The sequence below is a fragment of the Telmatherina bonti genome (genome assembly GCF_933228915.1).
Source record: "Telmatherina bonti genome assembly, chromosome: 2".
NCBI classification, from domain to species: domain Eukaryota; kingdom Metazoa; phylum Chordata; class Actinopteri; order Atheriniformes; family Telmatherinidae; genus Telmatherina; species Telmatherina bonti.
Window position 1 is genome coordinate 24,453,381 of NC_136620.1, and position 22,915 is coordinate 24,476,295.

General features: G+C 41.2%; 1 protein-coding gene across 1 annotated transcript in view; it reads left to right on the top strand.

Annotated features, from left to right (window-relative positions):
• Positions 1–20,894, top strand: part of plxnb2b (plexin b2b) — a gene marked incomplete at both ends in the record, with an annotated part of 39,847 nt that extends 18,953 nt beyond the window's left edge. Inside the window, 17 exons of the mRNA XM_079259483.1 lie at positions 85–264; positions 1,416–1,552; positions 1,729–1,829; positions 2,205–2,434; positions 3,827–4,008; positions 6,824–6,890; positions 7,509–7,655; positions 8,769–8,925; positions 9,522–9,622; positions 10,737–10,821; positions 11,196–11,347; positions 11,647–11,804; positions 13,596–13,743; positions 13,959–14,023; positions 14,157–14,232; positions 14,558–14,632; positions 20,790–20,894. Of these exons, the coding sequence (XP_079115609.1) occupies positions 85–264; positions 1,416–1,552; positions 1,729–1,829; positions 2,205–2,434; positions 3,827–4,008; positions 6,824–6,890; positions 7,509–7,655; positions 8,769–8,925; positions 9,522–9,622; positions 10,737–10,821; positions 11,196–11,347; positions 11,647–11,804; positions 13,596–13,743; positions 13,959–14,023; positions 14,157–14,232; positions 14,558–14,632; positions 20,790–20,894 (2,166 nt within the window). The remainder of the gene's footprint in view (positions 1–84; positions 265–1,415; positions 1,553–1,728; positions 1,830–2,204; positions 2,435–3,826; positions 4,009–6,823; positions 6,891–7,508; positions 7,656–8,768; positions 8,926–9,521; positions 9,623–10,736; positions 10,822–11,195; positions 11,348–11,646; positions 11,805–13,595; positions 13,744–13,958; positions 14,024–14,156; positions 14,233–14,557; positions 14,633–20,789) is intronic.
• Positions 20,895–22,915: the final 2,021 nt, after the last annotated feature.

The window sequence follows — 22,915 nt, forward strand, 5'->3', positions numbered from 1 at the left end:
TGCGTTTATTTAATGTTAATTAATTTAATATACATGCTGTTTACTTGCGATACATTAAATATTCTCATTGCTCTTTTGCTGCAGGGTCGAGGATTTGCCAAAGCTATGACAGCCAATGAAGCGCAAGCTTTTGTGGGAGATGTTCAGTGTCCAGTAAACACACTTCAAGATGACAAGCTGTTCTTGGACCCACCTTCTACTCAGCCCCGTGCTCGGTCCAGGCGTGTGCGCCGTGACACCCGGCCAGAGCTTTTGGATCTAATGGTTAGACAAAACAACAGACAGAGAACAAAGTCTTCATCAGTGGTGGAGGACATATTCAGATTTCTTTAAATTATCAAAGCAATGCTCATGATACAACTTTACCAACAAAAGTACAGCAGGGAAAATGCTGCAGCATTAAAAGTTGGAATAAATGTAAAATTATATAAAAATACGAAAAAGGCCCCCCTTTCAGAACAATGTTAAATAAAAATGAATTGTTTTTACATGCATTATTGGTAAAGAATTGTTCCTGTCGTGGATTTAAGACTGGCAAGATGCCAAATATTTGACATTTTATTGTTAAACTGTAAATAATACCTCTTGTGGTTGAGGAAAAGTTTTATGGTCCAGACTAGTGAATAAGTTGGTCAAACATAAATTTTCCAGAGTCACAGTAACTTCTTGATGATAAAACTGAAAACAAAATTTTACAGTCGTAAACCATTTTAAAAACTTGGGGGAAAAAAATCTACAAATCTTTACACTTCTGAATCTTCAACAATAAGAAGGAAAGGAGTATTTACTTTGCTTAGATATATGAGCTCATCAAGGTCTCCTCAGGTCATTTTTGTACTCTTCAAACAATTATTAAAATATTGTGAAGTGAAAAGTATTTCCCAGTGAAATATTGTAATCTTAAAGTATATTATGGACATTAAATGGGAAAAAAAAAAAAAAAGGTGAAACAACTTCTGAACAGTATTAAGTTCTTGTAAGTGGGAACATTGCAGCTTTGCAGACTCATACACAGACTTACAGATGACAGCATGAATGTATCATGAATCTTTACTGTACTACTTCAGGCATGTCCTCTGTACATCTTGAGGCACCTCCTATTTCTCACCAGTTGAGCAGTTTTTATGTAGCTACAGGCCCTTATAATTACTTTTAATTATAGCTATGCTTGAGATGAATTGTGTAACCCCTTCCTTTGGGCAACTGCAATAAATGAGCTTTTGTTTAATTTCTGTTGCTGTGCACTGTATAAAGAAGTAATATTAGTGGACGATCAATAGTACAAGACGGTTACATAAAAAAAAAAATCACACTTTGCACTACAAAATGTAAGACCTGGACTATTTATACATTTGTCCTTTTCATAAGACGCCCGAGCATGTGAAGATAAGACTTTGCTTTATCTTTCTCCCCAGATCAAGTTTGGAAAAGGAGAGTGGGTGGTCGGCTCGGTGCAATATGAAAAGAAAAATGATTTGTCACTTTACATCATCATCCCTGCTGTAATTGTCCCCATGTTGCTTATCATCTTTATCTCCGTTTACTGCTACAGGTAAATTAATATAATTAATTTCACATCAATGCAATATAATTGAGCAAAATATTTTATTTTATTTTTCAATAAATCTGACACGATTGAGATATTGATTTACATATACAGAAAATTAATATGTTTCTCTTTCAGCTTTTTTTCATGACCCATGTGTCTTACCTTTGATATGTGTTTAGGAGAAAGAGTCAACAGGCAGAGAGAGAGTATGAGAAGGTCAAGCACCAGCTTGAGAATTTGGAGGAGAGTGTTCGAGACCGCTGCAAGAAAGAATTCACAGGTACCAACAGCCAAACAAGAGCTCATTGACATGTTAATTCCCATTAAAAGGGTCTGCTTCTAAGACAACATAGGATAATGAGCTTTGTAGTTGTGATTAAATTAATTTTATTTGGTGTCTTTTTATTTTTTTTTCTCATGTATTGTACTGCAGTTAATTAGATCAATTCTCCCACTTAATTTCTCAGTGTTTGACTGTCATCATTATCAGGAACAGTTTTGCAACAACAGTAACTTATTCCAGAAATAATTGTCCTGGCAAAGCTCTCTGCTGTGCCTCTCACAATGTCATCATTGAAACAGAAGACCAGTGTTTGAATACCAGTAGTTACTTATATGGAGCAAACAAGTTCATTTTCTTGCCTCTAACTTGCAGATTTGATGATTGAGATGGAGGACCACACCAACGAGTTGAGTGAGGGGCGAATTCCCTTCTTGGACTACAAGACCTACACAGACCGAGTCTTCTTTCTACCCTCAAAGGATGGTGCCAATGATGTGATGATCACAGGGAAGCTGGACATCCCAGAGGCTCGAAGGGCAACTGTGTCACAGGCGCTCAACCAGTTTTCCAACCTTTTGAACTCCAAGACATTCCTTATTAATGTAAATATGCTGCACATGTACCAAATGAGTACCGTTTTTCTTTCTTTTTTTTTTTCCTGAAACCAAGTCTCCACATTTGCTGACACTTGGGTTCATGCTAAACCCCTCTGAAACTACTAAATGGATTGCCATAGTCTTTTCTAATGGCTGGCTTTCATGGAGATCCTCCGGCTTGTGCCTCTATGCCATCTATGAGTTCATATTTGTGCATTATGTGTAAAATATCAACAACTGTTAGATGAAACAGTTAAAATATGGTCAACATTCATTTGTCACAGGTTGACCTATTCTTAATGATAAGTAGCAAATACCAATCAGTTAAAAAGACAAATATCCCAACTACTGGAACTACTAATAATCAAACATTACACTGCTGAGGGAGTGTAACAACACAACCAGCAGTTAACATTTCTAAAAAACACAAGGCCCACTGATTCAGACAAATTCATATTAATGAACTGTCTGACAGACAACTTAGGTTAATGTAATCTCAGTCTCAAAAAGACGCCGGGAAAACATAACCTCCTTGGCGGAGGTAACAACCTGGTTCATTGCACATAAAGCAGACATCTCCGCTTTTAGTACAACACAAAAAAAAAGTGCCTCTTAAACACCACTTGTAAATTAAAAAGCACATATTCATAGACTGTTCTGACCCTTTTGAGTTTTTAAGAACAGCAGTGGAGTTTGTGTTTTATGCTATCTGTAGCTGAAGAGTAGTAACACAAGTGTCAAGATGTTTTAAGTACTGGTTTCCCTTTTTTTTTCATTTTTAAAAGTTCTTTTCTGATCATACATGATATAACGTTAAGTCAGCTTTGCCTTTGGTTTCTTGGGCAAAGAAGACAAAGGTAATATATGTTACTGTGCAGTCCATTATATGTTTGGAACCCACAGTAGTAGATTGCTCTACATATCTTTATTAGCTCTGAAATCAACCTTAACTAACTGTGGTATAAGAGTCTATTTTGAATTCATGCTCACATACTATGAAGTAAAGACAGATATGTTTTAGTTTTTCTGTTGCAGAAAACAGAAAATGTGTGAAGATTTTTAATAATTCAATATTGCTGGCACAGAAACAGCCTCAAAGGTGTTAACTGCATTTGTGGAGTGATTCTTCTTTAACTAATTGGGATCATTTCTAAGCCACAGTGTTTTACAGGGCAGAGCCAAAATTACCTTGATAATTATAATTTTCAGTGGCATTAGTCATTTGATCTTTTAAAAGCACATTATGTGAGGTTCACTTCATCATGATGATTAATTCAGCTCATCATTTGCCTGTTTGTTTGTGTGTGTGTGTGTGTGTGTGTGTGTGTGTGTGTGTGTGTGTGTGTGTGTGTGTGTGTGTGTGTGTGTGTGTGTGTGTATTCGATTCTGTTTTTGTAGTTTATCCGAACCCTAGAGCGCAGTCATGACTTCAATGCCAGGGCAAAAGTGTATTTTGCCTCCTTACTTACGGTGGCTCTGCATGGAAAGCTGGAATACTACACTGACATTATGAGAACACTGTTGCTGGAGCTGATGGAGGAATACGTCCGCAGAAAGAATCCCAAGCTGATGCTGCGCAGGTTAGTGTGGATCAACTCAGTGCTATTTTTCTGCAGATAATGGTACGGACACGATGTTAACAGTTTTCACTATAAAAGATGTTCAGCACTGCTCAAATATCATGCTATCTAGTGCCACCAGCAAGTCAGGTTTCACATAAACAAGTAAAATATCTCAGCATTTACACTATAATGTAGCACATGAAATCCAGATGTTCCATAAGGCGAAGCCGTGCGGCTGCTGTTTTTTTTTAGTTTTCTCAACTTGAGCCAGTTGAAAGATTACTTTCATTTGAAACATCTAGACAAACACTCATCACATTTGGTACAAACTTCTCGATTCAATGGTTTGTTTAGAAACTTCTGCTTTCTGCGTCTCTCAATCTCTCCATTTTCTCTCTGGCATTGATCTTTTCAGCCAGTTGAGACAGTCTGGGATTCGGTTCAAGATGCAGCGGACAGTTTCATTCTGTTGGCATGTCTTCTGTTTAATTTTGCAATGAGTGCTCTAGTCCACTATGAAGGACCAGACTGCTACTCAATCTATTCCAGTCCTCCTTCTGTTCTGCCGTCTGGTTTTTTTCCTGTCTTTGTTGAAGCCAACTGCAGTGTGTTGGATGCTTCTTTTCTGGTTTGTCTTCATAGTCTTCTTCTCTGATAATATTTCTGATAATGTTAAACCTGATTAGAACAACTCTAATCGACTGTGCTCCAGATTATTTTCAGAACATGTGCCATTGTAAAGAGTACTGTGCAGATGTAATGAGCCAGTCCTTGTCCAGTCTAGTCCTTTATTTATATGTAACTGCTGTTGAGCCAATATTTTTGTTGGTGCTTTTCGTTTGCTCTGCCTTCGAATGCAACGAATATAAAGTGGACAAAGATCTGCTTTGTGGTGGAGTGATATGATTTTTGCTTCTTCTCTGTTTATCTAAAATTTCTTTATGAAACTAATGTCGGTTCACTTAAATTAGCCGCTCTCAGCTGTTGTAGTTAGCATTAAGCCCCTGAGTTGCATCAGCTCAAAGAGCCATGTGTTGTCATGTTTCTAGACAACTGCACGTTTATCTTGTCTATGTTAGACAAAAAAAAATCAAAACAACTCTATTTGTATGCTTTGAAAGCAGCACAGATGGATACCTCTATAAAGGTATAGATAGCTGTTAAGAAATCAGAAAACAACTTACAATGACTCTTTTATATTCCTTACAGTTATCTGACCCTTTCATTTGACCAATTCACTGATGCCTTATCAGAATTCATCTTTTTGCAAGAGTTACTATAAAGAAGCTATTCTTTAGGAAGTGAAACAAGGAAATAACACAAGAACTACATTAAAAATCAGGGATTATGGAGGTCCTATGGAGTGAAGACTCCTCCCCAGAGCCTGGACCCCAACATTATCGAAGCAGTGTAGGATCACCTTGGCTGAGAACAGACTGAAAGCATAAAAAATACAGATAGGAGCTTTGAAATGCTTCAATAACTGAAGATCACTGAACGATATTACAAGAGAATATTTCTAAGATGGTTCAGGCTGCGTTAAAGAATAAAACAACTGTACAAATATAAAATTTCAAGCTCATTAGAATTGCACAAACTTGGTTTAGCCTTAAATATGGTTTTATTTTAATTTTTGTTTGTAGATATTTCAGTCACTTCCAACTTTTTACCTGCAAGTCATACTATAAGGAAATTAGGTTTATTTTATGACTTTCGCACAACACTGTAACTCACCCTGTATTCTTTTCACAAACTGAATACAGAATTGGTTATTTGAAAGTAGTTTAATTTACATTAACCTGTTGTAGGAAAATTAACCAGTATTTTTAGAAACTAAACAAATGCTGTGGATGCTCATCTTTGATTTTACTTCAATTTATTTAAATTGCTCAAGGTTTTCTGTGTTTGTAATATCACTTTAAGCATAATTAGTGTCTGTGAACACTTAACTTCCTATTTAAATAACTTAATTAATTATCAGAAGGAAGGAAAGAGGAAACTAAAATTTTCCCAGTTATTGAGCATGACCCAGTTTTTGCTGCAATGATCATGTCAAGCTCTAACCATGATCTGACTACAGCTTTCTATGCTTCAGCTGGACCTGTTTGACAGCACATTCACTCATCACCGCTGAGACAGGGTTATGTTTGCTGAACTATCTACTGTGCTTAGGCAAGCTGTGACTAGTTGTTATACAAGCACACATCTTAATTATTCCCCAGTGGAGAAGTTCATTATGTTGATTAGGCCATTGTGGCAACACAGCCTCTTTATATATGAGATGGTATCTAATTAGGCATGAGCTGCTATGAGCTAGCGGTAGGCACCATCAGTGAATATTTGACATTGTGATGTGCTAACTGTCAAATGATCACTGACACAAGTTTTGGATTAAAATATCTTGATACTAACAAGCTGATTTATTACTTTTTTTTCCCCCCAGAGCTTAGAATGGTAATTGGTTAATGAGCAGTTTCCATGATCTTCACTTCTTTTAATTCTGAACCAATGCAAATGTGCTTTACATTCAGTAAATCAGGAAACACAGACTAATAAACATTAATAGATACACAAAATTAGTTTTAAAACATATCAAGACAAAAACCTAAACAGATGACCCATGGTAGTACTCTCTTAAAGTAGCGAGTGTTAAAGTTAGTTGGTAAATTCATATTATTTCCTTTTTCCGTTTGTAAGCATGGGGATTCAGAAAGTGATATGATGATATTTATGATATGAAAACAGATACATGTCATATTTTTATTCAGCAGTTCCAAATTCCCTACTTAAAGTATTGACTGATATGTAACTGCTAATATAACCTGTTTTTCAGGTCAGAGACAGTGGTGGAAAGGATGCTGTGCAACTGGATGTCTATCTGCCTTTACCAATTTTTAAAGGTAAAAATACTTTCGTATTGATTTGTTAAAACTCATGAAAACTGGTATAACTGGAGATGGAAATGGAGAAAATACAGATTTGGGCTTTATAAAACGATAAAAGGCTGTATAATTACATATAAGCAACTTTTCATTTCCACTTTATTTGGGGAGTAATTCATTTAATTGATCATTATTTTATGACAGTTGCAAAAATGTATTTCTATTATCTTTGCTTTTTGTTTTCATTTGAGTTTTTTGTCCTTTCATTGTAAATAAATAATATGATATACTTCGGTTTTGCACTGCAGAACATTGTAATAAAATAACTTGGGCTTGGATAAATTGACATATTTAACCATATTGTGAAGTTTTATAGCAAAGACTGTTGTCTAAGGCACAATAAATAAATTACCATTTTAAGTTTATATTGAATCCACTCGATTATAAATACATATAATGTGTATGATAACTATCAGTGCTAGACTAGTGACTTCAGTTACAGATTTTTCAGTTTCTCTTTAGTGCTCACATTGACAGAGTGAATTTATTTTGAGGTGCTAATCACAGCAATTAGTTCCCTAACCACAGTAGAGGCAACTTTTAAGTGGCTTTGTGTGTCCTTTGTGTGTGTATCAGGACTCTGCTGGCGAGCCCTTGTACAAACTGTTCCGAGCCATCAAGCACCAGATTGAAAAAGGGCCCGTGGATGCCAGAGTGAAGAAAGCCAAGTACACCCTCAACGACACAGGCTTGTTGGGCGACGATGTAGAGTACTCTGTCCTGGTGAGATGGAGTGACACACAAAAAACACAAAGACCCCACACAGGCTCCCTTACATGCAGAAACCACAAGCTCTCACTAAAATCATGCATGCTGCTTTCTGATTGCAGGGTGTTTTGTCCATGATGAGCAACATAAATTCACTCATATATGCTGCAATGTTACCATGGTAACAACACACAGTAAGGGGAAAAAACCCTGAAGCGACTGGCCGCTTTTGTGTGACATCCATTTTTGGTGTCAATGTTCTCTGTACGAAAGCGGCTCAGGCAACACATTCCAGTATAGATGTAACATGCATGGCTTAGGTGAACCAAATACAAGTCTGGACAAGTATATAATACATGCCACCTCCACCCCTCACCCCCACTCCCCACCCTTGACCTTGCTGCACATGCTCTGAATCCATTTGAGCAGCTTTCTGGAGTCAGAAAGAGCTTGTGTGTCTCATTTTGGTATTGTGTTTCAATAATGGAAACTAATCTGAGCACAGCTGTTTTCTGTTAAAGTCAGCACAAATAAAAAGTCCCGTGGGTAATGGCTTTGTCAGGGACAATTATCAAATTAGGGTGAATTACACGTCTGCTGTTGATATAGATCACATTCTGTGATTGAATTAAACACGGGGAGAAACAACAAAACACACATCAAGCTTGCATTTTGCAAGCATATGCTGCATTTACGACCAGTTTTAATCCACAATGTCCTCCTCATATTCACTTTACATGCAGATTAGATTATGAGATTGCAGTTGCTGTCAGTTTCCCTGCCCCGACCTGAATCTCTCGAGTGGTCAGTGCCATCTAACTGAGCTTACTGAGTGTAGGAGGTGAGATGGGGCAGAATGTGCTGCTGTTGAATCTTGGTCATTTGCTGGCCAAGGTGACAAGAGTAATGTCAGGTGTCACCGCAACATGTGTGCATGTTTGTGTGTGCTTTCCGAAGCCCAGTTTCCATAACAACATCCCAATAGAGCTTGGTATGTGTGGGTGGATGGCTGGATGCTGCCATGTTTGAATAATTCCACCTTTCTTTGTTGTTGTTGTACTTCTGTTTGTTTGTACACATTCATTACCTCACATAGTGTATATATCTGTGTGTTGCTTTTACCCCCAGACATTGCAGGTGTTTGTTCAAGGCGAAGGTCCAGATGTGACACCTGTCAAAGTGCTTAACTGTGACACCATCTCCCAAGTAAAGGAGAAGATCATTGAGCAAGTGTACAGGAACTTGCCATACTCTCTGCGACCCAAAGTCGACAGCGTCACTCTGGGTGAGTAAAGAAGGAACACCGTAGAAAAAGTAGAACCATTACAAAGTTTATTATAGCGACCACCCTTGTTTTGTTTTTTTCTTAAACACAGTCAAAAATAATGATGAAATTATTTTTTAAAAGAAGAAATAGATGAACTTCAGGTCTAAATTAACTACATAAAGCAAGACATCCTTTCATTCTCTAAAACATGGCCAATTTCAGCCACATATGATGCATTTGAAACCCTGATAAAACTTAAATGTGTTCAGCTCATAAGCAGACAGGAGAACAACATGTTCATCCTGGATGAACTTAATTACGTCAATCCGCTACATGGCTTGTCTATTTCCCTCTAGTCTTATTACAAATTACAAAAAGATTCATAGAGGTGAAAAAGTCATTCATTGTCAGTGATTTAAAAAAAAAAATCTTTCATTGGAAACCTTGGGGACCATCTTGAAAAGCTAAAACTCAGTAGACATTTTCTAATAACAAAGCTCTTATCTATGCCTATCAGTCTTGTCTACAGTATAACAAAAAAACTGAGGTACATGGACACTTACCAAGTAATGCTATACACCTTCTGTTCTGCTTTCTTCCTGCCTGAACCACAGAGTGGCGCCCTGGCTCAACAGGGCAGATTTTGTCAGACCTTGACTTGACGTCCCAGAAAGAAGGCAGATGGAAGCGCATCAACACTCTGGCACACTACAATGTAAGTATTGACATAATGTTTTCCCACCATGAAGACATTGGGGCAAACAGTGATGGGGGCATGGGGAGGTGAATTGATATGTGTGGAGGTGTAGGAATGAAAGAGACCAAATATTTTCACACCATCTCCGAGACTGAACTTCACATATCAGCGATGTGCATGTAGGCTGTGTGGACTGCACATTTTTTGACTTGTCAAAACCTGTTAAATAATCTTTCAGTACATAAAAATTGATTTTGGACACAAAATCTTAAGTACACACAGACTGTCCTGTAAAACTTCAACATTTATTGACTGGTGTGGTGAAGCGATTAAACATATAAAGCACAATTTCAAACTCCATGTAGCATTTTGTTTGCAAATGTAGTGTAAAAATTATGTACATATGTAGTTCATGTTGTCCTTTATGTATCAATGATTACCTCTGCTGTACCGGCATCTTGTTATGAGTGAGTACATGGTATACGACTGACCCTGATCGCCTTCTGAATGATAAAAGCTGGGAAAATCTTCTTTGCAGATCCGTAAAGAGAAGGAGTTTGTTTCTTTGTGTTGTAGTTTGGTTTTAAACTATTTACTTGAAGAATTCCCCCAAATACTGTAAGTTGATAAAGGAAAAGACAGTGCAACCTTTTTTTTTTCTCACTCTTTGTATCCATCAGATGTGCAACACAGTGGAATTGTTTTTTATTTCTCTTGAATCACTCCCTGTTAACTTGGTCTTTGTTGCACATGTGGGCTTTCAGCAGTAACAGTTTGCCTCTAAATGTTCCAGGCATTGCATTGATCCTGAGAAAATAACGGCCATTCAGTGGTACCACCTGTGATCGCATCGGCTGATGTTTCGCAGTTGCTTTTGGACAACCACCTTGTTGCCATAGATTCATTGGCTGCATCAGAGTAGTGCTAATCACAGTTACTGTAGGGTCAATAGTAAGGCAAACATCCCAGTAAAGGCACATTGTCTATGTCTGCAAAGTCCCATTGATTAAGAATTAATTGTGAGGCACATAAAGAGACTGCCGACCTCAGTCACTGTACCTTGTAAAGATTTTAAAGTGTATATGTTTGTTTGTGTATCTTGTATTACACAAAGTTTACTGTGCTTTTACAGGTGCGAGATAATGCCACGTTAGTTTTATCCAAAGTGCTACACACACAGCAAAACTATGACCAGAACCAGGAAAATCATGAAGAACGTGAGTGTCTCTGAACACACACACATCAACAAACCCACAGAGCACACATCACACATGCTTGAGAATATAAAGCATGGCTTTGTCTCGTTTCCTCAGGGCATTTCTCAATATCCCCACTCTCATTAAATATGCTAATACATGTTGTTTTATGTATCCTTTGCTCTGAGAATATGCTGAAATTGTATGCTGTTTTGTTCTCATTCTTTTTATGCACATTTCAGAAAGTTGATTATTTAGCATCTCTTCTTTGCATTCAAACTCATTTGACATTCATTTTTCATTTTTTGATTTTTTTTTCTGTAAAAATATGCACCAAAAACCAGAAGAAGTAGAACTTTTAGAAGAGAGTTAAAAATGTTGTTTGTTCCACATAGGAAATGCTTTGTTGGATGATGATAAAGTTTTCCACCTGGTGAGGCCAGCAGATGAGCTGGATGAGATCAAGTCTAAGCGAGGAAGCATTAAGGACAAGTCAATGACCAAAGCCATTACAGAGATCTATCTGACACGACTCCTCTCCGTCAAGGTAGAGCGCAAAGTCTAAATTATGTATATAATCACATATTAGACTTATAGTTATGGTTATTTAATGCAGTGAAATAAATGTTTTGTTTTTTAACTTTTTGTTCTTTTTTTTTTAACTCAATTGGTGTCCTGAAAAACCAAATTCTTTTTGATAAAGCTGAACATCTTGTTTTGTGTGTGTGTGTGTGTGTGTGTGTGTGTGTGTGTGTGTGTGTGTGTGTGTAACTGTTTCAAGGCTTTGATATTTCTGTCCTCTCTCCTGCTGCCGCCCTGTCTCATATTATTTGTGGGTCCTTTCAGGGAACATTGCAGCAGTTTGTGGATGACTTCTTTCGCAGTGTGTTGTGCTCTGGGGCAGTGGTCCCGCCAGCTGTCAAATATTTCTTTGACTTCCTGGATGAGCAAGCACTGAAACACAATGTGGATGACGAGACCCAGCATATCTGGAAGACTAATAGGTAAAAACACAGGCATGATCATTCTGAAACCAGATTCAAAGCAATACTTCTCTTTTGTGGTTGATATTGTACCTTTGACGGGCGGGTAGCCAGTGGGGGGGGTTGGGTATGGTAGCCTAGTGGTTACAGAGGTAGACTTGGGTCTGGGTTTGGCTTCTTGAGTACCAACAGAGGTGAACCAACCTGATAATTTTACCAAGGGAGTCAACTGAATAAAATTGACCTACATAAAAAGTTTCACATCCTGGCGAATATAGCTGATATTTTTCACTTCTCATATTAATGCAAAAGAACTTAGTCTTTTATTGTTTGTTTTTGTTTTGTTTCTTTGTTTTGTTTTGTTTTTTTTCTCAGATGATTTCCATCAAACTTGGACGATTTTGGATCAGTGTTTTTGGGATATTTTCCAGCAGTTATGTGAAATTTTAAAATAAAGATCTGTTTTCCTTTTATACTTTAAAGTTTTTTTTTAATAATGTAACATTTTTGGACCTGAAACTGTTATTTCAATCAGTGCATGTTTTATCTTCATCCAAAAAGAACCTGGCTTATTAGTGTTACCTGGGTAACCACAATGTTACCCTCTAAAATCCAGTTAAGAAGAAGAAATAAAATTACCTCACATTAGTACAATGACTTCTTGTGACTAACATGAACACTCAGTCATTTGAGTCTACCAACTAACAGCAGTTGTGCTGGCTGTGATACAGTTGCTCTCCAAGAAATAAAACTTACTTATCCCAGAAAAGACTGAATACAAATGCACAATTTCAGCTTACTTAGTTTGCATTTTCAATCCTTGTCCTCCCGTGTGGCATTTAAGTGCATAAATTAGTGTCACGTCGGCTGAGGCTCAAGTATACAAGACGACGTGTTGCATGTAGATGCCAGTGATTGACGCAAGGCTGGCAAGAGAGCACCCACACAAGGACAGGAGATGAGCGATTTAATTACTTACTACACTCCACACCACATTCTGCATCCACCCGTTCTGTTTATCAAATCAACTGAGGGCCATGTATTAAATATGAATGTGTGTATGAAGCATAACAACAAACAAACATGGTAATTATGTCCCAAGCTAAATTAATTCTGTTATTATAGCAACATTGCTATTTTTATGCTCCTATTGTATTCTCACTGCAGCCTTCCCTGGAGATATTACCAAACCAGTATGAATTTTACACAGTTTGTGTTTTCTGTCTCAGATGGCAGGATGTTCACATCGATCAGGGAGTTTTTGGAAACTGCTGCTTTTTGGGCTTTTTAATGCATTTAAAGGTGGATATGAGGCTGGAAAGAAGTGTACCATTGTAGTGTTTTTCTGCTCAGGAGGGAAATTGGCAGATCCCTCGAGCATTGCACTGTGTAGTCTGTTCATTACGTTAAGCGGCACGAGAACTTTAAAGGTCAAAGTGTTGCAGTTGCTTTATTCGTTAAAACACACAGGGTTCCTTTTTCACAAAAAGACTTCCCAGGTCTTTTTTTTTTCCTTCTGAACAGCAGTGGTTCTCACAGAGGTCAATGTTATATGAAAGACTAATATAAACTGACAGTCAAGGGTATTGTTCTGAATAAACTGACACCTACTAGCAAGGCGTTTCTCCGTTCCTGTTATTATTTTGTACTGCACTCAATTACCGTCAGGCAAGTGCACACTCTCCATCTCTCTTTCAAATGAAATGCCTTGCAGACTAAAATGAATTTATGTTGCTGATGAGATTTTTTTTACTTTCTGAAGCAATACTGATAATAATAACGGTGATTTGTTGGTCTTTTTTACCCATACAGCCTGCCTTTGCGATTCTGGGTGAACATCCTCAAAAATCCCCATTTCATCTTCGATGTCCATGTGTCCGAAGTGGTGGATGCTTCACTGTCTGTTATTGCTCAGACCTTCATGGATGCCTGCACCAAGAGTGAGCACAAACTCAGCCGGGTAAGTGGGAGTGAATGATGGGGGTAGGACCGAGAGGCGAAGACAGTGGATGAAGGAGGTCAAAGTGCAAAAGAGAAGATGGGAGAAAAGATGGCCAAGATGTGAATTAAGTGGATTGCATGAGAACTAAATTGCAGACAAAAGTGGAATATCACAGGTCAGTCAATATCAAGTGTTATCATTTTCCCTCTTGTATGTTTGTTCTTCACCTCTAGGACTCTCCTAGTAACAAACTACTCTATGCAAAGGAGATCTCCACCTATAAGAAGATGGTGGACGAGTGAGTACTTTTACCTTTGCTGTCAATCTTGTCTCATTTTTAGGTTAAAATCCTCCAGATTTTTGTGAGCCATCTTTCAATAACCATAACATAATGGAGCGATTACTGCCTCTTGTCTCCTCTGTACGTGCAGCTATTATGAGGGCATCAAGCAGATGGTACCTGTCAGCGACCAGGACATGAACACGCATTTGGCAGAGGTGTCACGGGTGAGAGACACAGCTGTCATTTTCTTTGGAGTTTACTCAACCTTGCTTTGAACATTACAAACCTCTCGATTCGAGCTCTGAATGATATGGTGACACAAGTGGTTACCATGGTAGCATCAGTGTGGTGAAAGGGAGCAAATTTACTTTTGAGTTCAAGTCTCAGTTGAAGTATTTGTTTTCTGAATATCTTGACCGTTTTTAGCTGTGAACACTTTATTTGAGCTTTGCTGATTTTGTGCTAAATTATACCCTGGGAGGATTAGTTCACTTAACTAATTTATTCTGGTGCATCTTTAACCTTTCATTTGTCATTTATGTTCTGCAGTCTCACACAGACAAACTGAACACACATGTGGCCCTCCATCAGCTTTACCAGTATGCCAGCAAATACTATGATGGGGTAAGAGGCTCTTCTTTCTCCTATCACACCCAAAGGAGGCTATTCCACTGTATGCACTGCTGCCCACTATATTTCCTCTTTTTTTCCCCCCCTTCACTCTTGATATGCCAGAAAGGAGATTGTGTGAAATTTTAATTGAAAGCATTTCTGTGGGATGTGAATTGGAAAATTGCTCTGGGAATTGATTTTTAAGAGTCCATTGTGCAATGCCACTTGAGGTCATGAAAAAGGGGATAAACAAAACCTAATGAACAAGTTGGATAAACAAATGGGGCTGTCAGTCTCCCCTAAGTGTAGCCTCACAAACAACAGCTTATAGGACGTGACTATTTATGTCAAATACCACAATTCTCTCTTCCCCCTCTTCACCCTTTTCTCCTCTCATTATCATCTGCCTCTGTATATCCCCTTTCCTTGTTTCCTTGTAAATCTATTTCCTTTCTTATATTCCAACATTACCCTTCTGTTGTCCTTCGCCCAATCCTCCCCCCCCTTCACTTTTAGTGTATTTTTTTTTTTTTTTTTTTTTGTCTTGTCCAGCATTTAAGCAAGCAGACTGATGTTCTGGATGCTGTGTTCTGCTGAGCAAATTTATTTTGCCAAGGGGAACTTTTGTAGATGTAATGATCCCCTTGTATTTCTTGATTCTTATTTTATTTTTCAATTTGTTTTGGATAGTAGCTTGTATTACAGAGTTTATGCTGCTGGACCCGACCGGAAAGGACAGGAAAGGGGCAGAAAGAGAACAGAAAAGAGAACATAAAAAAACAAAAAAAAAAACAAAAGAAAGAGATCAATGCATACATGTATATGCACATACATACCCACCTACATATATATGTATATACACTCGCACATACATTATATATATACATATATACATACATACATACATATACACATACATACACATGCATACACACACATGTACACATACATGCATACATAAAGATAGATATACATACATACATATACACATACATACACACACACACATATATATATATATATATATATATATATATATATATATATATATATATACATATATACACATACATACTCACATACATATACACATACACACACATACACATACATACACATACACTCACACATATGCATACATATATACATATCCATACACATACATACATACACATACACATACACATAAGTACACACACATACCCACCCACACACATAAATATATACACCCACACAAGCCAACTCTAGATTCGTGGAGAACAAAACCGTTGACAATCATGAGGACCAGAAACTAGCAAGTTAAGTCAAAAAGACAGAAAGAGAGGTACCTGCTGTTAGTGAATAAACTTGCTGGATGACTCAGTGACTGTGACACATGCAGAACGACACATGCAGAACATTCATGCAGAACATTCAGAGTGGAACGTGTTTAGAGAAGAGTGATCATGCCAATGTGACCCCGCCCGCCTACAGCTAGAGGAAGGCCAGGAGAACCCAGAGACCCGGGTAACCGACAGTCACCCCCAGGTACAGATCCCAACCCCCCCACTCCAGAGCCAGCCATGCATCTGCCCAGGAGGTGGCGAAGGAGGTGCCCAACCAGAGTCCCCCGCAGTCAGGGGGAACAGGCCCCAGCAGGCCCAGGCCGGCAAGGGCCGATCCCGCCGGGCACCGGCCACCTAGGGCAGACAGAGCGCAGGCCCCAGGGCCCCAAGAGCCCGTGAGCAGCCCCCCGCCCCCGCAGGCAGAGGGCACAGCCCACACCGACGGAGGACCAGGATCCCCAGACCGCCACCCAGCGGCAGCCAGGTCGCACCCCAGCGCACCAGCTGCGCCCCCGGGTACAGGACACCACCCCCCCCACCACCAAACCACACACACATATACATGCATATCCCCCCCCCAAACACGCACTCCCCTCTCAACCCCCATCCACACAACCCTCTGCAATCCATGCACATCATCCATCACATATACAACCCCATCCCACCTCTACTCACTCACCCATACCAAGTCACACGAACCCCAATCGCCCCCGCCCCCACACACGCTCCCCCCCCCCCCCCCCCCCCCCCCCCCACACACACACACACACACGCTCACACCCCGCCACCCCCATCCCTCTACTTCTACCCAACCACACATGCCCCACCAAACACCCCTCCACCACCCATAGCCCCCCTCCAAACTTCACCCTCACTCACACATCCCATTCCGCATATACACCCCCCCCTACACACACACACACATACCCTCACTCCTCCAACACAGGCACACCCCAATACAACCCACGCGCCAACATACCCCTCCACACACACATCTACTCATCCTCACACATCCCTATCCCCTACCCACCTATATCCCCAACCCTAATCCCCCCCCAGCCATCCCACCATCCATCTGTAACCCCATACACCCACTCCCACACATCCTCACCTCACCCCTCCATCATGTCCCATGTGAGATACCTCAGAGGGGGCAGAGGACAGGATGGCCCCGATCAGGGCCCCCATAATTACCGCCCACCACTCCCAGCGTCCCCCCCACCACCCCACAGATGCAGCCGACCCAGCACCCCCCCAGGGCCGGCGACAACCCTCCTACAGCCAGGCCAGCCCAGACTTAGGCCTAATGGACGGCACTCTTCCCCCACCCGTACCCCCCCCCCAGTAAAGCCCCGAGAGCAGGGGCATGAGAAGACCCTATCGTCCCTGCCTCCCCCCCGCTTATGACTGATTGTGAAGTATGTATTAGTTGCAATTAAAACTGAGGGAAGTGCCACGCGGTGTTGGGAGAGGGACCACCTAAGCAGCCCCGCCCAGCATACACCGCATGCTCTTCCCCCTAATCATGTGAGTCGTCAGTGTTTTGGTGTTTGGTGTCTAAGTGTAATTAAAACTGGGAGGTGAGCCGAGGCTGGGTGCAGCGATCAAGACCACCTTGATGGCCTTTCTCACCACCCAGCGCCACGTGCACACCTCCCAATACCCTGCCTGTGTGTGATGGGGAGCGGGGAGGAAGAGGGGTTGAGGGATTTAAGTCTGGAGGAAAGTGAGCTTTCCTCCAGAAGGTAAGCCGCCCGCGGCACTGGGCATGCCCCCTACTCCCAGGGCCCCCCAAGGACCAGGACAAGCCGGGGACAGCCATCCCCGTAACCAGAGCCTTCGGCGACTCTAACCAGAGAGTCATCACCGACCCAAGAGGGGACCAACTCACCACATGCAGAAGGGGGGCATGAGGACAAAGAGGGGGCGGGGCGGCAGAAGGGGAATCCCAGACCGATTGTCCACCGCCCCCTCACTCACAGAGGACACCCCCACCTGGGGACATGAAGTCCCCCCTTGTCCACACATCGGCACTTCACACTGTCTCAGCACACACCTACAGCCACACACACACACACTTCCGGACACATTCAGGTCCACCCAGCCACCCGTTCAGCCCACCCTTAAAACCATTCTCCTGACCCCCACGTCACATCCAAATCTCCCCCACTCCCATCCATCATATCTACACTTATCCACCAACCTACCACACACATGCACCACCCACTCCCCCATACATACACCCCTGCCCCCCCCCCCACACACACACAGACAGCACGCCCCCCCCTCCCCCCTCCTCCCCCCCCCCCCCCACACACACCCGTATACATGCACCACCGCCACTCCCCACATACACGCGTCACCCCACTCCCCTACACACACGGCACTACCCCCCCCCACAGACACCACGACACCCCCCCCACACACGCATCATCACACTTCCCCACCCACACACATCCACATACCTATGTACCGCCACCAGTCCTCAACGCACACCCCCTACACACATCCCTCCATACACACTCACATCCCATCCACACTATCAAACACCCCCCACTCAACAAGTCCCAGGGTCGCAACCAGGCACCAGAGCACGTACCTGCCCGCCGCCGCAGCGGCAGGTCCAGGTCAGCCCAGCCCCCCCCCCGGCACAAGCCGACCCCCCACCCCCAAGAGACAGGGGACAACCCCGGGCACCGGAGCCCGGGACCCCGCCCAGCCCACCCCACGGCGGCACAGGCGCCCGTTACGGAGTCACGCCCACCAACCCATCCCCCGCCAGCGACCTCGCCCCGCCGCTGCGCGGCAACTCCAGCCGCTGGCCCATCCAGGTCCACAGTAGGGCTAGAAACCTAGCCACTCCAGCAATGGAGCAGTCAAAATCCCCCCCCCAGGAGCCCACCACAGGCCCACAGCCCCCAGAGAACCCCAACCGGCCACCAACCCCGAGCGCAATAAGGTCACATTCTCCCCCCATACTAAGTGATGGAGCTGATCACAGGGGACCAGAGGGAATAAAGTTCAGCTGACTGATCTCTTGAGGAGGCAGACATCATCTCGACACTGATGTGATCTAATAAGAGATTTCTGAACTGCTGGATACACAGACTTTGTTTGCTTTTCCAGTTTAGAAGGATAGTTTTCTTTGCGATACATAAACTGGTGAGGATTAAGTTTGCAGAATTAAATTCTATGTTAATTTCACCCAAGTAACCCAGTAGGCCCAGTTTGGGGTTTGTAGGGATGTTACATTTGAAGCAATTTGACAGATCTTTACATACCTGAAACCAGAATTCCTGGACAGGTGGGCAAGACCACAAAGCATGGTAGTAGCTGTCAATTGTGTTGCCAGTGCAGTGTGGACAGATGTTTGATTGTGACAGACCCATCCTGAACATCCTGTGTCCTGTATAATGAGTTCTATGCAGAATTTTAAATTGTATTAGTTGCATGTTTGAATTCTTAGTCATTGTAAATGTATTTGAACAGATTTGTGACCATTCATTTTGGTCAAAGTTACTGGATAAGTCTGCTTCCCATTTAGAAGTTGGGAGACATATGGAATCGTCTAGCTTTGATAGTAATCTATATATTTTGGATAACAGTTTCGGGGCATTGAGATTTAAGAATTCTGCAGCCCTGATAGGTAGCTGCAAGTTTAATTGATCAGGGGTGTATTTCTTACCTATAATAGATTTAAGTTGGTGGTATTCTAAGAATTTTGTGCTGCTGATTTCATATCGTGAAGTAATTGTATCAAAAGGGAGAAAGTTCCCATTTTCTGTTAAATGTTCTAACTGTTTTATTCCTTTATTCTTCCACTGAGGGAAGTTTATCATTTTCCGGTTTTGCTGGATGTCGGGATTGTTCCAAATAGGTGTAAGTTTGCATGGAATAAGCAAGGATTTGGTTAGTTTAAGAAATTCCCACCAGGCCATTAGTGAGGAGCTGATATTAATGCTTTTAAAGCATTTTTGGCGTTTGACAGCTGTGCTGATAAATGGCAGGTCTGAAATTGCCATATCCTCACACATAGCTTCTTCTATATTAAGCCATGGTTCATCTAGATAGCTAGGTTTAAGCCATTTAGAGATGTATTGTAGTCTATTGCTTATAAAGTAATTTTGGAAATTAGGCTAGTCTAAGCCACCGCTATCTTTAGTCTTCTGGAGTGTTTTTAGACTAATCCGTGGTGGTTTGTCTTTCCAGAGAAATCTAGTAACATTAGAGTCCAGCGATTTAAACCAGGTGGAGGGAGGTTTAATGGGGATCATTGAAAACAGATAATTGATTTTAGGTAGAATCATCATTTTTATAGTTGCAACTCTTCCCATTAGTGATATGGGTAAAGATTTCCACCGTGTGAGATCGTCCTCAATTGTTTTTAGTAGAGGGACATAATTTAGCTTTATAAGGTCTGACAGTCTGGGTGAGATGTTTATTCCCAAGTATCTAATATCTCCTGACTGTAAAGCAGTGTCAGGAGTATTATGGAAGGAACAGTTGATGGGTAGAACGGTGGTTTTAGACCAATTAATGGAATATTCAGAAATTGATGAGAATTTATTGATGAGTGCGATTGTCTGACAGATGGATGATTGTGAATTTTGAAGGAAAAGTAATACATCATCAGCATAAAGACTGGTCTTATGCTCCATATTTCTACAGTTAATGCCTTTAATGTCTTTGTTTTGTCTAATGCTAGCTGCTAAGGGTTCAATAAAGATTGCAAAAAGTGAGGGGGAGAGTGGACAGCCTTGTCTGGTGCCTCTCTGCAATCTGAAGCTGTTAGTGTATTATTTCTGACTTCTCCAACATTCCTGGTTTTTTTGTGTCTCTTTCAGATCATTGCATCCCTCAATGAAGACCCAGCTGCCCAGAGTACACAGCTGACCCTGCGGCTCCAGCAGATCGCGGCCGCACTGGAGAACAAAGTGACAGATCTCTAACCCACTAAGAGGAGAGTGGAAATTGAAAGGAGGGATATCGCCAGTGACTACAGGGGCTTATATCTTCTTTTCTGAGCATAAAATATGGAAATAAGAAAATGTTAGAAAGGACTCATTTGGGGTGTGTATTGTACAACTTGGCCCTAAAGCATTTTTCTGTTCTCTGGAGTAAAAGGGACTAATTAAATGCACATAGAAAGCAAGAAGAGGGGAAGAAAATGATGGGTTACACTGTCATAGGTACGCCTTAAAGCTCACTCGCCAAACCTTAAAGGTCTGAGCAGTCACTCATGCTTCGTTGAATATTGCTCCCACAAAGCAGTTTAAGAGACCTCCGTCTGAGAATTAAGCCCCTCTGTGGAGCACTGGCATGACAGATAATCAGATGTTGAATTTCTCTCTGTGTTGAAAAAGTTTTAAGAGTTGTATTATATATTTTTTTTATTGTGCAGTCTTTATGCGGAAAGCTTTATAAGGAAAAACTATCTTTTTAAATGGATCTCCTTATGGTGCGGACAGTGTTTTTATTAGCCTGTGTGTGCGTAGATGTCTGCGTGAATTACAACATGTGAGCAGGAGCGTCTGATGTTACATTTTGAGTGTGTTCACATGGATTGTGAATGTGTGTGGGAATGTGTGCGCACACACAGGATGCCTACTATCAGGCGTGAGGGCGAAGGGACGCCTGCTTTCTGTCATTTTACCCCCCTCCCTCCCGCCCCATGAACAGTAACACACTGGAGCCTGCGCTCTCACCGAGCTTTATGACAGTGACCAAAGGGTCCTCACAAGGACACTGGTTAATCTAGCAATGTACTGGCTCATATGAATGACAGGTCACCGGTGGTCTCAGAAGCAACAGAATTGAACTCTTTGCTTTTGACCGCAGATTTGCTTCAAGCTGGATTGCCACTAGTGCTTGTGGAAATTAATAATAGCACAGTCTGTCTCCCTTTATTGTACAGTGCCATGAAACATTCCACCTAAACAAAAGCACAGAGGGACGTTTAAGAAGATTTTTTTAAAAGACATTTCAGTAAATGACTTTTTTTCCCCCTCTTTTTTTTCCTGGCTGCAAAACATTTTCTTTTTCTTCTTTTTTTTTTTCCCCAAGTGTCAGCAAGAAGCAACTGTATTCTGCCATGGAGTCATGTCACTCATATTAGCCCTGCAATAATGTCAGTATACCATGAGCCACAATCAACACTTGCATTAAAGTAGCAATTTAGCAATATGTTAAAAAAAAATTCCATACTGATTCATGCTTTGTGGTTTTTGTGAAGTTTTTTTTTTTTTTTTTTTCTCAGCTCATCATATTATGTTTCAAATAGTCATTAAGCATTGCGCCTCTGAAGCTATTAAATAGCCTATTGCTAATATAAATAATTTGCCAGACATGCTGGTGGTAATGCAATGGCATGTTCTAAATAAACCATAATCATTTTAGAGTTTGTATGCTTTCAGTGAGGCTGGGTTTCAATCATGTACATAATGGCAATGGTAATTGGAATATTGATACGTCAGTGTCACGGTGTGAATAGTGTCACAGTGAGGGTTTTATATTTCTTGGGCCATTAAACACCATCCCTAAATTGTAGGTCTTGCTGGTGACAGATGATTTAATTGTCCTCTCTGTTTCTGATCATGGATGTGTGTAGTTGACAGAGCATAACAAGCTCCAGAGACCCCAGAATGTTAACAATTCCTGCCTTGGCTCGAGGGGAGTTTGCACAGACCTCAAGCCTGCCTGCCATCTCAGCATGGCACGCCGACATCCTGACCAACAGCACTTGGCACTGCCCACTCAGTGCAGTGCAGAGTGGCACTCAGTATAATGGAATCAGCAGGGGAGGCGTTTGATCTTAATTGCATGCCGACTACCGACTCCATCCTCGTCTCTGCTGTTGTTTACTGCTGACTCCTTTCTCACTGACAGAGTTAATGCAAGAAGCTTCTTTCAGAGCCTTTCTTTAACCACAAATGTGCCTTACTGAAAAGGATGATACATATATATTGTTTCT